The sequence below is a fragment of the Pipistrellus kuhlii genome, unplaced genomic scaffold (genome assembly GCF_014108245.1).
Source record: "Pipistrellus kuhlii isolate mPipKuh1 unplaced genomic scaffold, mPipKuh1.p scaffold_m20_p_8, whole genome shotgun sequence".
NCBI lineage: Eukaryota > Metazoa > Chordata > Mammalia > Chiroptera > Vespertilionidae > Pipistrellus > Pipistrellus kuhlii.
Window position 1 is genome coordinate 43,539,547 of NW_023425584.1, and position 17,346 is coordinate 43,556,892.

General features: G+C 37.8%; 1 protein-coding gene across 6 annotated transcripts in view; it reads left to right on the top strand.

The window, feature by feature from the left end:
* The window catches only part of NAA15 (N-alpha-acetyltransferase 15, NatA auxiliary subunit), a 69,264-nt gene extending 52,775 nt beyond the window's left edge, over nt 1–16,489 (top strand). For 3 of the 6 annotated variants that reach the window (XM_036424814.2, XM_036424811.2, XM_036424813.2), the window contains 5 exons: nt 3,841–3,949; nt 7,609–7,707; nt 9,177–9,323; nt 12,506–12,603; nt 14,097–16,489. In XM_036424814.2, coding sequence (XP_036280707.1) covers nt 3,841–3,949; nt 7,609–7,707; nt 9,177–9,323; nt 12,506–12,603; nt 14,097–14,297 — 654 coding nt within the window. In that variant the 3' untranslated portion in view covers nt 14,298–16,489. Of the gene's footprint in view, nt 1–3,840; nt 3,950–7,608; nt 7,708–9,176; nt 9,324–11,781; nt 12,343–12,505; nt 12,604–14,096 lie in introns of those variants that run through there. The other 3 variants (XM_036424812.2, XM_036424815.2, XM_045576403.1) reach the window with 3 other exon arrangements.
* Nucleotides 16,490–17,346: the final 857 nt, after the last annotated feature.

Sequence of the window (17,346 nt, forward strand, 5' to 3'; positions counted from 1 at the left end):
TTACAGTATTTCTTTATTGGACTTTGCTATTTATTTCTTTACTAGAGGCCCAATGCATCAAATTTGTGCAAGAGTGGCCTTCATTCCCCCAGCTTCCAGCACTGGCTTCCCTTTGGCACTCGGGACCAGGCTTTCCTCGCAGCCCTGGTTTCGTCTGGAAGGTCACCTGGAAGGATGTCCAGTCTAATTAGCATATTATTCTTTTATTATTATAGATTTTTATGAGGAAGGAATAGGGAGAGGGAGAGAGAGAAACATCAGTGATGAGAGAATCATTGATTGGCTGCCTCCTGCATGCCCCTACTGGGAACTGAGCCTGAAACCAGGGCATGTGCCCTTGACTAGAATCAAACCTGGAACCCTTCAGTCCACAGGCCAATGCTCTATCCATTGAGCCAAATCAGCCAGGGCTGACTTTGCTATTTAAACCTAATATCTTAGCTGAAACTAAGATACGCTATTCATTGTCACGAGCCATTTTGATTAATAACATACCTATACAGTTTCTCTTCTGGCCCTTGACATCCTTCTACTCCATGTAAAAATAATTGCATAATTCCTTTTATTAAAGCAATATAGTAATGAGGACATTGCCGTAGGATTCAATTTTAGCCTTACTAGTAATAAGTAAAAGTTCAAAAATTGTTGAATGCTTCAAAATTAAGGAAAATTATAATACCTAACAAATAGAATTAGAAAATAGTTTTAGAATTACTCAATATACCAGAGAAGATGGACAGTAATATAGCATTATTGCTATTAAAGTCCTATATAGAAATCTAGCTTGGATTTCATAAATATATATTAACACCCTTTCACGAATAATTGTATGTAATCTAGGAAAAAATATGTTACTTTTTTATTGTTTGGGGGAATTTATTTGAAGGGTATACTGTAAAGTAAGTAATCACAAAAGCCTTTAGGCTTTTGCCGGCTCTGCTCAGTGGTTAGAGCATTGACTTGCTCACTGGAGGGTCGCAGGTTCAATTCCAGTCAAGGGCTTGTACCTGTGTTGCCCCTGTCGGGGTGCGTGTGAGAGGCAACCAACCATTAGATGTGTCTCTGTCACAAAGATGTCTCTCTCTCTCTCTCTCTCTCTCTCTCTCTCTCTCTCTCTCTCTCTCTCTCTCTCTCCCCCCCCCCCCCCCATCCTCTCCCCTCTCCTTTCCACTCTTTATATCCTCACTCTCCCAGTGAGGATTTTAAAAAAAAGAAAGAAAATTGTCCTTTTAGGCCTCATGGAGAGCTGCAAAATTATTCAGGGATAATATCAACTTCCACTTTTATCCTCAGCTTTATTACCACTACTTTACTACCATGACTGCCTGCCACCATTATTCTTTCTACTTGCTTTCTCTCTACCCAATGACTTTCCTTAATGACTTTTTTTCTTTGTTACTCTTCACATCTTGCATTATAGGTCTTAAAGGAGAGGATCTATTTGGATTGAGTACCCCTGCAAAGCAGAATTCTGTACCAGGCCTCTTTATAGACTATAGGGTTTTCCTTGAGTCAAGCCTGTTTTGGCTAGTTTTGGATTAGATGTCAAGTTGTAATCTAATCTTGTAGACTCTCAGAACAAAATAATGCCTACAGAATGTGCTTCATTTGGAAGAAGCCTAGTGGAATGGACCCAGTTTCATAGACCATTCTTCAATATATACTATTCTTACCTGTTAGGCACATAGCACTCTCCCTATAACAACTGTCTTCAAGATGCTCCCCCCATCTAATACCAACCACATTTATCTGTATCCTCAATGTGGTGGCAGTGCCAAATTACATCAAGCTGTCACAACCAGAGCTGGCTTTGTAGGCCACTTTAAAAGCTCCTGGCATATCTGGGCCTATGATCTCTATTTGCTTTTTTTGTGATCCTTTATTTTAGGATTCTTGTGATAAATGGTAAGTTTAGTGTCTCCAGTTGAGGAATATATATATATATATATATTTAAATAAAAGCATTACTAGGTTAGTAATTCCTGTTAAGGAAAATAGGAAGAGGTTTAGTTAGTGAGTTTCATACTCAGTTAGTGCCATATAAGATCTAAAGTCTTGGTGGACACTGTGTTTCTTGTTTCTCCAAACTATGACGGGGAGTCGTTGGTATTTATAAGTTCCCTCATGCACTGCCCCTCCCATGTTTCTCCTTGCCTTCAGCCAGGATTCATCTCAGCTGGATTTTTCTTCCTATTGTGTCTGCACACACATTCCTTATCAGGCAGGGGTAATGAGTCCTTAGTATTCTGTCTGTATAGAGTTTTAATAGTTTTTAAACTTTTTGTTGTTATGCTGAGAATGTAGGGAGATATATTCCTGCACAACGTATCTTGGTATCTTAACACAGATTAGATTTCAGGTTAGTTTGTAAATTAATATAATCAAAACTTTCCTTGCAAATAAATGTCTTACATTGCCCATCAATACAGTTATGTTCTACATTTAAGTAAATTCATATCTTCATGACTGGATGTAAATTTTTTTTTTTTTTTTTTTTTTAAGGCAAAAATGAGTATGAATAATGCTGGCCATTCCAGCCATTATTCTACTCAGTAAACATAGGGGCCCCAATTGAGTCTAAAGTGATTTCGTTTAGTATAATGCTTGTATTTATTCAACTTCCTTATCTTCCTTCCTTCCTTCCTTCCTTCCTTCCTTCCTTCCTTCCTTCCTTCCTTCCTTCCTTCCTTCCTTCCTCCATCATCGCCTGAGGATAAGTTTTTCATTGATGAGAGAGAGAGAGAGAGAGAGAGAAACGTAATGTGAGAAAGAAACATTGATCAGTTGCCTCTCATATGTACCCTGGTATGTTTGTTCCCTGAACAGCTCACGAGATGATGTTCTAGCAAACAGCCACACCAGCCAGGGATGTTTCTGTGTTTCAATAGCAGCCATGTCTAAGTGATCTTCATTTCAATTTACAATCTTAGAGTCATGAAAAACTTTATGTAGACCCATGGCAATTTCCATTTCCAGTTCTTTTCCTTTCCTTGGTAGATGTTTCTCCACTGTATACCACAAATTCCAACACAGTAGAACTTAGAATCATGGGAATAAGAAATAAAATATTTACAAATGTCTGAGAAAGGTATACTTATGAGTACCCCTATTTCCTCCTTCATTTCTTAGTATCTGTAGCTATTAGAATGGTAGTACCATGTATTGATTTCTGGTTTAGAGGATGTATCCTTCAGAACAATGCCAACAGCTTTACATGCTGGTACAAGGCAACTCCCATAGATAACACTTCATTCTGTAATAATCTCTACAGTGTTTTTCTTATCCCTTTATCCTATTTCACATAACTCTTCTTTTTTTCCTTAATGGTTACCTTAATGGTTTCTCTTACTGTCTTTCTTTGGTTATATTGTATTTTCTTCCTTACTTATTGGATAGTTTCTATCCAGAGGTAATATAATCTCTATGGTTAAAATTCATTTTAGAGTTCAAAAATCTCCCTTCTTTAGATTATGGGAATTTTAATATGACAGTTATTATTGGGTGAGCTATATTTTTTAAATATATTTTATTGATTTTTTACAAAGAAGAAGGGAGAGAGATAAAGAGTTAGAAACATCGATTAGAGAGAAACATTGATCAGATGTCTCCTGGACACCCCCCACTGGGGATGTGCCTGCAATCAAGGTACATGCCCTTGACCAGAATTGAACCTGGGATCCTTCAGTCTGCAGGCTGACGCTCTATCCACTGAGCCAAACCAGTTAGGATGAGCTATTGTTTTTTAAAGTGTTTTTAATAGAAAGAGTAATATCATCCCTCCCCCCTTCCCCCACAACCAAATCTTGTTTCCATTTGTATAATCTCTTTTATTTTTGTTAGGTTGAAACTCCATTGGAAGAAGCTATTAAATTTTTAACACCATTGAAGAACTTGGTGAAGAACAAGATAGAAACTCATCTTTTTGCCTTTGAGATTTATTTTAGGAAAGGTAGGCAATTAGGATATAGTGGCCCTGATAACATTGATTACTGTATTTCTTAGATATAGTCTCTGAACTCCAATAGCCTCACAACTGTTTGGCAAATGCCAGTTCAGCTTGCCTGCTATGCACAATATGTTGTGGGGAGGTACAAGAATATGATTATTTCTTCTGGGACATTAAAATCAATAATAAATGTACATGCATAACTAGGATTAGGATCAGTTATAGTAGCTCTTATGTGTGTCTGTGGATAAAAATTAGTTAATATATGTAGAGCTTAGGATGGTATCTGGTACATAGTAAGCATTAGTAAATGTTAGCTATTGTTAAAAATGGAAGATCTGATGCTTGAGGTGTATCTTGAAGGATGGCTCCTATTTCTAAAAGAAAAGATGTGTAGAAGGGAAGAGGCTTTGTTAAGAAAACACAAGTTTGTGTAAATAAGGTAATGTTGAGGTTGGCTATATTCCCTGAGCCAGGTAAAATATAAATGAGAGTTCTTAGTTGCCAAGTTTAGAATGCTTATACTATATACTAGAGGCTCAATGCATGAAATTCAAGACGGGGGCCTAATCCAGCAGGTAGACATCCCTTTTGCAGTCTGGGCCCCCTCACTCCTTACTGCCTGTTTGCTTACTGCTTTTTACCACTTGACTTGCTGCTCCATAGCATTGTGGTGAAGGTGGGAGAGGCTCCTGCCACCGCTGCTGCCCTCACCAGCCGTGAGCCTGGCTTCTGGCTGAGCGGTGCTCCCCCTGTGGGAGCGCACTGACCACCAGGAGGCAGCTCCTATGTTGAGCATCTGCCCCCAGGTGGTCAGTGTGCATCATAGTGACCAGTTGTTTCGGTTATTCCACCATAATGGTCCCTTAGGCTTTTATTATATAGAAGATATTAGGTAATAAGAAGATTTTATGCTGTTGAATTGGTGTAATCCCAGTGGTTTATTGAAAAAGAAAACTTTATCACTAATACATTAAATGTCCAGTCTGTTTTATCTTCAGGATAGAAAGTATAGTGTCAGTCACCAGTGACTGACAGGATGCTTAGTGTGTTAAGATGATACATTTTGAAGAGAGAGAAACTGATTATTAAGATCCAATAGAAGATTGTTTCCAAACAATTTAACTGTCCTTCTAAAAAAGATTGAATAAAATGACACCTCTGTAGAGTATCCATTAAAAATCATGTTTACCAAAAGTAATTTATAATGTTAGGGAAAGCTTGCCATATACCATTGTTTGAAAATAGGACACAAAACTAACTATAACTTGATTTTCATTTTAATACTAGAAGCCTGGTGCATGAAATTTGTGCACTGGTGTGGTGGTGGGGGGTCCCTCAGCCAGCCTGCACCCTCTCGTAGTCCAGGAGTCATCAGTTGGACATCATTAGCGCTGCCGCGGAGGCAGGAGAGGCTCCCACCACCACTGCTGCGCTCACCAGCCATGATGAGCCCAGCTTCTGGCTGCGTGGCGCTCCCCTGGGGGAGTACACTGACCCCCATGGGGCAGCTCCTACACTGAGCGACTGCCCCCTGGTGGTCAGTGTCTGTCATATTGACTGGTTATTTGCTGTCAGGCCAAAACTTGCTCTTTGATATCCCTGAGGGGTCCCAGATTGCGAGAGGGTGCAGGCCCAGTCGAGGGACCCCACTAGTGCACGATTAGGGCTGGGGAGGGAGGTGGGAGGTTGGTCAGCCGGAGAGAGACTGTGGGAGGGCCCCATGGCATGTCCAGCCCATCTTGCTCAATCCCAGTCAGCCGGAACCCAGCAGCAAGCTAACCTACCGGTTGGAGCATCTATCCCCTGCTGGTCAGTGCACACCATAGTGACTGGTTGATCAGTTTACTGTCTCCCCCCCCCAGTGGTCAGTGCACATCATAACAAGTTGTTGAGTGGCCTTAGCATATCATTAGCATATTACGCCTTGATTGGATGAACAGCCAACTAGATGACCGGACAGTTAGCATATTAGGCTTTTATTATATAGGAAGATACAGGGGTATGTACAATAGAAAAATGGCCAAGAAGAAATTGATAAAAGATAACAGAGATTATCTCAAGGTGGAATTTGAATGACTAAAGTATGTTCTACTATATTTTCTATTTTCCACAATGATTATGTTATAATTTGGAAACTAAGTTTAATAGTCCAGTAATTTTTAAATTTTTAATAGTTACTGCAACTCTCTTTAAACCAATACTCTTAAATCAGTCCCAGAGTATAAAATGCAACAGTTGTCTTAGAGTGGGGAAGGGCAATCTAAATTCCATTCACTTGGCTTCTTGGCTATGCTTTAACCTCTGAAGGGCTCTCAGCATTGACAGTCCACTACAGGAGAGTGAAATGGGCTGTGACAAAGGGCATGGCAGTGCTTTTAGCTTTCTGAGTGGTGAGGGTAAGGGAAAAGAAAATGTCAGAGAAACCTGGGGTTTTGAATTTTGATATTTGGAGAATGGTACCAAATTAGGGAACTTTTAACAAAGAGGTATTCATAGATGATAGAAGTGCAGTGAGTATTCTTCTGTGGATTTCCATTCAACAGGTTGAAGCACTGCTGTAGCATGGGAACATGGGGGTGGGGGATGAGTGGGGAACAGCATAGACAGAGATTAGAACATCACTGAAAACTACCTTTCAGGGGAAGGAAGAGCCAGGGATTGACAGGAGAGAACAGTCAGGTAGGAAGCAGACCACTACACATGTGAGCAAACACAAGAAAGGAAATGGTTTTAAGCATATAAACGATTTTTTAAAATTTATTTAAAAAAATATATTTTACTCATTTTTTACAGATAGGAAGAGAGAGGGATAGAGAGTTAGAAATGTTGATGAGAGAGAATCATCAATCAGCTGCCTCCTGCACACCCCCCACTGGGGATGTGCCTGCAACTAAGGTACATACCCTTGACTGGAATTGAACCCAGGACCCTTCACTCTGCAGGTCAATGCTCTATCCACTGAGCCAAACCAGTTTCGGCAACAATGATTTAAATTTTTTTTTTTTTTTTTTTTTTTTTTTTTTTTTTTTTTTTTTTAATTTCAGAAAGGAAGGGAGAGGGAGAGAGATAGAAGCATCAATGATGAAAGAGAATTATCAATTCGCTGTCTCCTGTACGCCCCCTACTAGAGATTGAGCTCGTAACCGGGGCACGTGCCCTTGACTGGAATTAAACATGGGATCCTTTAGTCTACAAGCTGACCTTCTATCCACTGAGCCAGACCAGCTAGGCTCAATGATGTTTTTTATGTAGTGAGGAAAATCCCTTTATTTTGATTTAAGGACGTTAGGAAATGAAATGGCTTCAGATCTGTTTCTGTTGAAGTTTTAAATCATATTGTATAAGCTTCTTAGTAAATTGTTCTGAAATTGAAGAATCTCTTTGAAATGGACTTGTTTATATGGCATTAGTTCAAATATTGTTGAGTGCTATCTAAACTTTTTGTACTTCTTAAAACCTTTTTTCTTAAAGAATGTTGTATGAAAAATAGTAGTTAATGTTGCTAATCTGAGGAAATCATTGGCTTCAGTTGTATGTTCAGTAGATCAGATATGATTGACTATAAATTAGTTTTTCTATTTGTAAGATCTTAGATCTCCAAAAGAAGGCATCTTATTTTAGCAAATGATAAAACTATATCTCACTTTTTCTTTTTATAGAAAAGTTTCTTTTGATGCTACAATCAGTAAAAAGAGCATTTGCTATTGATTCTAGTCATCCCTGGCTTCATGAGTGTATGATTCGACTCTTTAGTACTGGTATGTTTTTGTTTACCATTTCTGAAATATTTGTGACTGTGTAAATGTTCTGTACAAGTTTACCATCTTAATCATTTTAAAACTGTTGCATGTTAAATTAGCTGAGGCCAAAGCAAAGTCCTTGTCTTTGTGCTGAAAGTCTTTATTTCTTAACGATAAAAAAATGTTACCTAATTTTGACAGAATTGTTCAGTTCAGGTATTTATGAATTACCTTTGTTTCTGTTTATAAAAGGTTACATGTAAATTGAAGTTTTGAATCATATGTTATTATATAAGCTTCTTAGTAAATTGTTCTGAAATTTAAGAATCTCTTTGAAATGGACTGGTTATCTCTTTATGTACCTGCTTTAGCACAGTTAGGTCACAGAATTTTTTGTTATTAAATATGTATAGGTTAAAAAGAACTTTAAAACAATCGTCATACTTTTCAAATATTTTGATAAGATTCTATACATTAGTTTTAATGAGTAGTAAAACTACAGAATTTTAGAGAATGAAAGGTGGAATTTTATTCTAATTATTTCATTTTACATTTGAGAAATTTGGGAACCCTAAAGATACTAAATTACTTATTCAAGGTAACAGATAATCAGTAATGAGGCAGGGATGAGAGCCTACGTCTTCATATTGTTCTATCTACAACAAGAGCTTTACGTATAGATAAAGCACTCCTATAGACAAGTAGTGCTGTTTTGGTTTTTCAGTGATTAGAGAAGGTGAAATGGAATTTTTACTAGAACAACTTGCAGAATTTAGAAATACTATTAGTTATCTCATTGCTTAAATACTCAGGCTCATATAAATACATTCATTATATAAAATAATGATATTAAACCAGGCATTTTTATCAGTTTTGAAAATTGCTACATTGTCCCAATTAAGAACATTGTTTTGTCTTCAGAGAAAAGGTAAAGCCTTATTTAAATTATTAGAGGCTTGGTACACGGATTCTTGTACAGTGGGGTCCCTTGTCCTGGCCTGTGCCCTCTCACAATCTGGGACCCCTCAAGGGATGTCAGATGCCGGTTTTGTCCCAAATCCGTGCACCAGGCCTCCAGTAGGCATATGAGATCTTTAGATATTTGCTTAATCTCTTCCCACCCTCCTCCCTGCCCCTTTCCCTCTGAGATTCATCTGTCAGTTCCATGTTTCCATGGGTGTGTGTTGAGCGTCTGCCTCGTGGTAGTCAGTGTGCATCATAGCTACCAGTCAAACTCCCTGTAAAATTAATGGGGCAGCATGTAGGAGTGGAATTACATCTTTTATCATCTATTTTGCTTTCTGTTCTTTTCTGGGAATGAATCATTTGTCAATGAAATGTCTTTGAGTGATGACACATAAATTTGAAATTCTTTAAATTTATATAGGTAAGCTCTTTAAATGTTGAATTGTCTTTAGATTTTTCTTAACTCCTACAAACTTTATCAGACTTTCTACTTGCTAATAGTTTGTTTTTAATTTGTTCAGCAGTGTGTGACAGTAAAGATTTACCTGATGCAGTTAGAACAGTATTAAAACAAGAAATGAATCGTCTTTTTGGAGCAACGAATCCAAAGAATTTTAATGAGACTTTTCTGAAAAGGAATTCTGATTCATTGCCACACAGATTATCAGGTAATCACTTTATTTTGCCCTTATCATGGCTGTGTAAGACAACTTTATTTTTTATTTTAATGGATCAATGGCGTTACACATTTTTTATGTGGAAGAGGCAATGTGTATACGTCACATTTTAATCCATGAAAACAGGCAACTTATATACGCTTCCTATATAATTTAAAATTTCCTTGACAAAATTATGACTATGAATCAAGGTCAGTAGTTTCTCCTGGTTCAGCATAGGCATTGTAGAAAAGCAAGTATAACTGAATTTAGCTATAAATTACATACAATGGACAAACTTTTTTTTTTTTTTTAGATAAATCTTTATTGTTCATATTATTACAAAAGTTCCTCATTTTTTCCCTTCTACCAGGTTCCCACCCCACCCTCTGCTTTTTCCCCACCCCCCACTGTCCTCATCCATAGGTGCACAGTTTATGTTCAGTCCCTTCCCACACCCCTCACTCCTTTTTTCCCTGAGAATTGTCAGTCTACTCCCCTTCCGTACCTCTGATTCTATTATATTCAACAGTTAATATTGTTCTTCAGGTTTTTTAATTCCCTTGGTTTTTAGATTCACTTGTTGATAGTTACATATTTGTTGTTTATAATTTTTATCTATATTTTTTCTTCCTCTTCCTAAAGAACCCCCTTCAGCAATTCATATAATTCTGGTTTGGCGGTAATGAACTCCTTTAAGGTTCTTGTTGTTAATCACCTTGAATATTTCTTGCCATTCCTGTCTGGCCTGCATGGTTTCTGTTGAGAAATCAGCTGACAATCTTATGGGTGCTCCTTTATAGGTAACTACCTTTTCTCTTGCTGCTTTTAATATTCTCTCTTTGTCTTTTGCTCTTGGAATTTTAATTACGATATGTCTTGGTGTGGTCTTCTTTGGATTCCTTTTGTTTGGAGTTCTGTGCGCTTCTTGGACTTGTAAGTCTAATTCTTTCACCAGGTGGGGGAAGTTTTCTGTCACTATTTCTTTCAGTATGTTTTCGATATCTTGCTCTCTCTCATCTTCTGGGACCCCCATAATTCTGATGTTGGTTCGCTTTAAGTTGTCCCAGAGGTTTCTTACATTATCTTCAACTTTTTGGATTCTCTTGTCTTCTTGCTTCTGCGGAGGAGTGTCTTCTGGCTCTTTATGTTCCAAATCTTTGACTTGATTCTTGCGATCTTCCATTTTGTTTTTAGGACTTTGTATAATATTTTTTATTTCAGACAATGTATTCTTTATTTCTTGTTGATCCCTTATTATTTCTTGTTGATCCCTTATTATTCCTAGTTGATCTCTTTTCATATCCTCATAGGTCTTATCGACCTTTTCTAGGAAATTCTTGAAAAACCTTATAAGCGTAGTTTTGAACTCTAAATCCAGTCACTTTTTGTCCTCCATTTCTTTCATTTGTGATCTGTTTCCTTGTCTCAGCATTTTCACTGCTTCCCTGAGTTGGTAGGGTGGGAGGATCAGCTGTGCCTATGCCAGGAGACAGCCTTATTCGACTAGACTTGGAAAACTGCAAGAGCCTCTGTGCTCAGCTTGGATGGGGCGGAGTTTCAGGGTGGAGCCTACAGCCTTGGCTTTCGGTTAGCCCCATCCTATGAGGTTTCTGAGTCTCGGTGTTCCTCAGTGTCCTTTGGTACTTGCTGCAAGCACCTCTGAGAGAAAGGTGCCCTTGAGTTTCGCCTGCTACCAGTCAGTCTAGTCTCTTCCTCAACGAGCCCGCAACTGGGGTTCAGTGCAGTTGGAATTGGGGATTAGAGCAGTCCGGAGCTTATATCTCCTTCCTGCTAGGGCAATCCAGCGGCTCAATCAACAGTCTGTCCTCTTCCCTAAATGTGCGGGACTCTGGGGCTCTGCCTTTCGCCTTACAGCCCAGTTTCCCTCTGTATGAGCCTGGGGCCCAAGGGTCTCACCCAGAACTGGGGTTCAGCACAGTCCGGAGCTTTTATCTCCTTCCCACTAGGAAATGCCAGCCAGGCACTGAGCCGCCCCTCCTCTCCAGCTCCGTCCTCTCTGCGTGCAACGAGTCTCCATACCTTAGGCTTTTACAGCTCCTCTGATTTTCTTTCTGGTTTTCTCTTTCCTTCTCATTGTAGAATTTCCAGTTAGTCAACTTTCCTGTAGTTCTGGATAATGTCCACTTTATATTTTGGTTGTATTTTTTGAAATTGTTGTGTGAGGCTGCAGTTAGGCGATTACCTATGCTGCCATCTTGGTTTCTCCTGAAGGAGAAACTTTTTACTTCTTTCTCCCATCATAGTACTCTTAAAATTCACTTGGATGTGACCGTCATCCTCCATTTCTCACGTGTTTGTATGACAGCAAACTTGACAGTGCTAAACACCTGAAACCATCCCACAAGCAAGGATTATCTGACGAATCTGTGCTAGCCAGCTAAATTCTGGATAAGATGGGATTGTGTGGCTGGTGATTTAGTAAGGCGCTTTAAAAATACCAGGCTAAAGCCCTAGCCAGTTTGGCTCAGTGGATAGAGCGTCGGCCCGTGGACCAAAGGGTACCAGGTTCTATTCCAGTCAAGGGCAGGTACCCGGCCCAGGCCCTTGTCGGGGCTCTTGTTGGAAGCCTCCAATTGATGTGTTTCTCTCACATTGATGTTTCTCTTTTCCACTGTCCCTAAAAATCAATGGAAAAATATCCTCGGGTGAGTATTAACAAAAAAAAAATCTGGCTAAGAAACCCAGCAGCTTTGTATGCTTTTGTGGACTTCTCAATTCAGAGTTTTGGCTCTTATTGTCAAGATTAGGTGTTCTCTTAAACCTCAAATTATGTTCATTTTTGAAAGAAAACTATACAGGGCCTTGCCACACAAAGACAAATGTTTTTAGAATATTTGCATTTCTTCATAGTCTCTCTTACCTTAAAAACACTTAAAAAAAAATTTTTATTGTTGACTATTACAGATGTCCCTCATTTCCCTCTCCCTTTGCCTCCCTACATCTTGCCCTTGTCCCTCCTAGGCCTTCACCTTCTAGTTAGGCTATTTCTGGTCTTACCTTCAGAATTTTTTTAAAAAAAAGACACTGTTTTAAATGACTATTTCTTATTTTTCTAATAAAGTGCCACAGTTTGTGCACATATGCCTTGCATTTTATATTTGAATGCATGGAGGATAAGATGCTGGTTTTACTTTGAAATAAAACAAATTTTTGTTTTTCTTTTCATTTAGCTGCCAAAATGGTATATTATTTAGATTCTTCTAGTCAAAAGCGAGCTATAGAGTTGGCAACAACACTTGATGAATCCCTCACTAACAGAAACCTCCAGGTAAAGAGTTTTTTATGACCTCTCTGTATGAGTACCTACCTACTTTTTATTCCTCTTTTCATCAAGAAAACAGTTGTCACAAATAATATTTTTGTTATTTATGCATTCAAATTATTATGAATCCATGTCAGAAAGTTACCGTATCTTAAATTTATTTAGTATTTTGTGTTTGTGCACACATGCATAGTTTAGTACTTGTCATTTAATAACTAGTTTCACATCTGTTACAGTTTTTTTTTTCAGAAAAATGTTTTAGTAAAATATATACATTTCAGAGTTAATTTTGGCTTTCAGATATCACATTTCTGAGCAAGCAGTGGTCTCAATAAAAATTCTAACATGTTTAAAATGTATTTACCACAGGTTGAATTTATATGCTCCTTTTATAGCTTGTAATATAACGGGGTAAAGTAGAGTGAAAGAATATGGGTATGCTGCAAAATACAGATTGTTTAAAAGCAAAGGACAGCTACTTTGTGTGATGAGCAGCCAGTATTTTAAGAAAGCACTTGTTGAAAGAGTTAAATATTTTCCTTTAATATCTTTAAGGTAAAAATTAAAATTACACTCCTTTCTTGCATAATTAATGCAGCATTTAGATCAGAGCATTTCTAGACTAGCAAGGCTTATAGTATATTATATATCTGGAAACTACATAGTGTTTTCCAAGTGGGAAGATGAGAACCGCAAGTCAACACATATCATTTAGAAATAGAAGAAGCAGATGTACTTAGGGGTTTGGTTGGAAGAATTATCACTTTTCATAAACACATTTTGTTTTTGCATATATGCCCTTTGTGTTTGAGATGATCTTTTCTGCTTAGTTATTGGACACATCTTAAGGTTCTTTTTAGTTTGAATACAAGGTTGAAAAGCAGTGTTTGATTTTGCCAACTGGCTCTTAGATTCCAAAAATATTAAAAGGCTTAAATGCATTAATTGATCTTTGCAAGTGAATTTTGACATATACAGGGCCAGACTAGGCCGAGTCAAGGTTGTTGCTTAGGATTCAGCACTTGCTGAAAGTGAGTGTCTCTTTAAATGTAGCACTCTATACACCTTGCTTGCCCAACCTTAGTCCTGGCCCTGCTTAAACATTCTTCCTTTATATTAGGGGTGTCGAACTCAATCAGAGAAGGGGCCAAAATCTAAAATCCAGCCTAAATCGCAGGCCGAATGGTTTACTGAACAGTCATAAACTGTCATTGTGATGGAAACACAGCGGAGTGCAGTGATGACAGCGCGGTGCGGACCACATTGCAAGGCCTGGCGGGATGGATTTGGCCCGCGGGCCTTGTGTTTGACACATGTGCTTTATATAAACCCTGCAATTCTTAAGAAACTAAATCTAATGGAATATATATATGTGGGAGGAAATGCTCTTATTTATTTTAAATATGGCCTCTTATTTAGACGTCGTTAATAAAAAATTTCAGATTCAGTAAAAAGTTTTCTTTGGAAAAGTTATAACATTATCTTTTTTCTTTCTTTAGACCTGTATGGAGGTATTAGAAGCCTTGTGTGATGGTAGCCTAGGAGACTGTAAAGAAGCTGCTGAAGTTTATAGAGCAAATTGTCATAAGCTTTTCCCTTATGCTTTGGCTTTTATGCCTCCTGGATATGAAGAGGATATGAAGATCACAGTTAATGGAGATAGTTCTGCAGAAACTGAAGAACTGGCCAATGAAATTTGAACATCACTAAACAAGCAAATGGAATGACTTTGGACCATATCTAGTATATAATATTTTTGTCACGCACCTGCTGCATTGCTCTGACTTAAGCAGAATGAGAAGAGTAAATGTTCTTGCCTTCAAATAGTCTTTTAAGTTTTTTATCCTGCTGAGAAAGTATATATAAAATACCTAACATATTACAGGATATAGGTTCAGTTTCTTAAAAAATTAAAAGCTGCTAAAATTGAGGGGTTAAAAAAAAGAGAACTATCTTCTTCCTACCTACCTACCCATGTTTTTAAACTAATTTATAGAAAATCTGGAGGCCGTTACAGCTAACAAAGCAGGTGTGTGGCAGAAATATTACTTTAAATTTGTCTTGTGAGATTTTACTATATCTCAGACAGCATAAATGCTGTTTTAGCACTGGATTCTTTCACTGAGCACAAAGAGTTGTTGGGGCTTTAGCATCTGACTGGTTTTGTTATGGGGTTGATTCTGGCTATAGGAAGTATGCAAATGTGAATCACTATTTACAGAGAAACCTACAACAGATGCTTGATGTTGTAGAAGCTGGGACATATAGATATCAAGCAGAATTCTAAGAAACCTAGAGGGTGTTCAATACGCTTGTGTTTCCAAAATTCACTGTACATGATCAGTTTGGCGTTCTTGTACCACAGTTTTTTTTAACTGAAGATACCAGTTGGAACAATCAATTTTAACTAAAACTTGAAGAACTAAAATAACAATGCAAACCTTTCAGCATTGTTTTGGCCAAACTTGTTAAAACTGTAATGCAAGAACCAAATGCACTGTGATATGGCACCAACTAATTAGCAAGCATGAGTTTTTTCACCCAGAGTGAAAAAAGGAAATCTACCATGGCTTGAAGTTAAAGAGCAGAACTCCTGACTACCATTCTATGACTGATCAAGAGACTAATAGTTAAAAAACCTCAGCAGGCCTTGTTCACGATATGCAGAAAAAAAGTGCTGCAGTTTAGATACCTCTGGAATTTTTCCACAGTGTCACAGGTTTGTAATACTTGAAGCCCTACATTTCTAAGAATATATTTCTTGCTCAGTTGTTTCAGGCAAGCCCAAGACTTTGTAATTTTTAAAGGGCCCAAGATTTTTTTTTTTTTTCAATAACAGACCAGCTTCTTTTTCCTGCAGTTACAGATGTAATTTCCTTTTTGTTGTCAAAATGAGGTACCAAATATGATGCAATAAATTGTTTTGAAAAACAGTTGTGTGAATATTTCAACTAATCTGTGTTGGGCTTCTTGAAATATACAGGTGGAAACAGAGGTTGCAAGCCAGAGGCGCTGTAGTATACTGAAAGGTTAGTGCAGACGGGAGCTCTGCAGATGGCCTAGTGCTGGTGTCAGGGAGTTCCGCAGTGCAGGTGCAGGGCAGCTCCAGCAGGTTTCACTGAGGGCTTGGATGACGCAGGTACTATGAATGCAATTTGTAATTAATAATTTGAAAGGAAAACAACTGTTATTTTGATTGAGGAAATGAGCCTTAATATGTTAAATCTATACACTGAGAACCAGCCTCCGACCCAAGGTTCTCACTGTATTGCAAGATCTGAGCAAATAAGATTAAGTGAATCAGTTGTATGTGTAATTGGTCTTTTTTCCATACTATTATGAAAAGTATATTCTAAAGGGAATTTTTAGAAGACTTGATACTTCCACTGATGGGACAGTTGTGATAAATTCAACCTTTCATAGTACATTCCTGCATTCCACATCCCAGTCTAATAATTCAGTGATGTAAAGAAAAGTACAAACTGAATTTGAGTGCTTCGTTATGTTTTATTAACTGACCCTATCTCAGGAACATCTTAATAGATGGCAAGAAACGCCAACATTTTTTTCAACTGTGAGTGGCAGCTGAAGTTCTTACTGTTGGGAAAGAACACTAGTGCTACCTCTGCCACTAATGAGGTGATTGGAGGAGGCACCAGCCATATGATAGGGGGTGTGTGTGAATTATGTTTAAACTCTACTGTATATTGAAATGGAATTATATTTGTTTTGACAATGTTGAAATGATGTAGATTGTCTTAGAATGAATATTCATAAGTACTCAATTCTCGATGCAGATACCACCGGTGAGGAGTTAAATTCCTAATACATATATTGTAATTCCAACCCAGTTTTACTGGAACTATTGAATAAATATTTTTTTTCAGGTTTACTTGATAGTGGATACATTGTCTGGTGTTAGGGGACCTTGACAGGGTCCATTTTATGTCCAGACATCACCCCTAAAACATTGTACTGTACTATATTGCCCTGAGTAGTATCAATGAGGTCATCTCACTTGCCTCATTTACTCTATTAATTCCAAATGATACTGTGTGGGGGTGGGGGGAACATGGTTAGAAAAACAAGTGGAAAAGAAAATGCAGTGATGTTATAATCTAAACAAGTGCCTTATGTTTATTGCTAAGAACTGGTGTTATCAACCCTTTTGAGAAGAAAGGGTCCCTTGACCTGTATTAACATAGGAAAGTAAAGTTCTTTTTGTTTTTCTTCATATTTACTACTCTTGTCATTTCTCATTTAAAAATTAAAGTCTGAGTAGGTTAGTTTCCTCAACTTTAGATAGTTGCATCATACTTTTTCTGTATCTATTATGCACAAGAATAAAGTTTGATCCTTAATAGCATGACTAAAAGTAGACCCAGCATTAGTGAATAGCTTTCCAATGGATTGTATGGGCCCTTGTTTTTCACGATGTGTTGCTGTTTGTCTTCCATGGTGTGTTGCTTTTAGAGCTGTGAAATGAAAGCTGTGTTCATGAGAAGAGACCAAGGAAGTGTGGTCTAGATTCAGGTAGGTTGTCATAAATTCAGGGAAGTCTCTTCTGCACAGTATTCTAGTTGCCATGTATAGCATCTGTTTAGTAAAAAGTAATAAGTATTAGATTTTCTTACAAGATACGTATATACTTGTCTCAGCAATTACTAGCCTTAAATTTTGAAATTACTCAAGAGAATTCCAAGAAAGACTGACCTTTCAGATGGAAGATAATCTTATTCTGGCTCATGC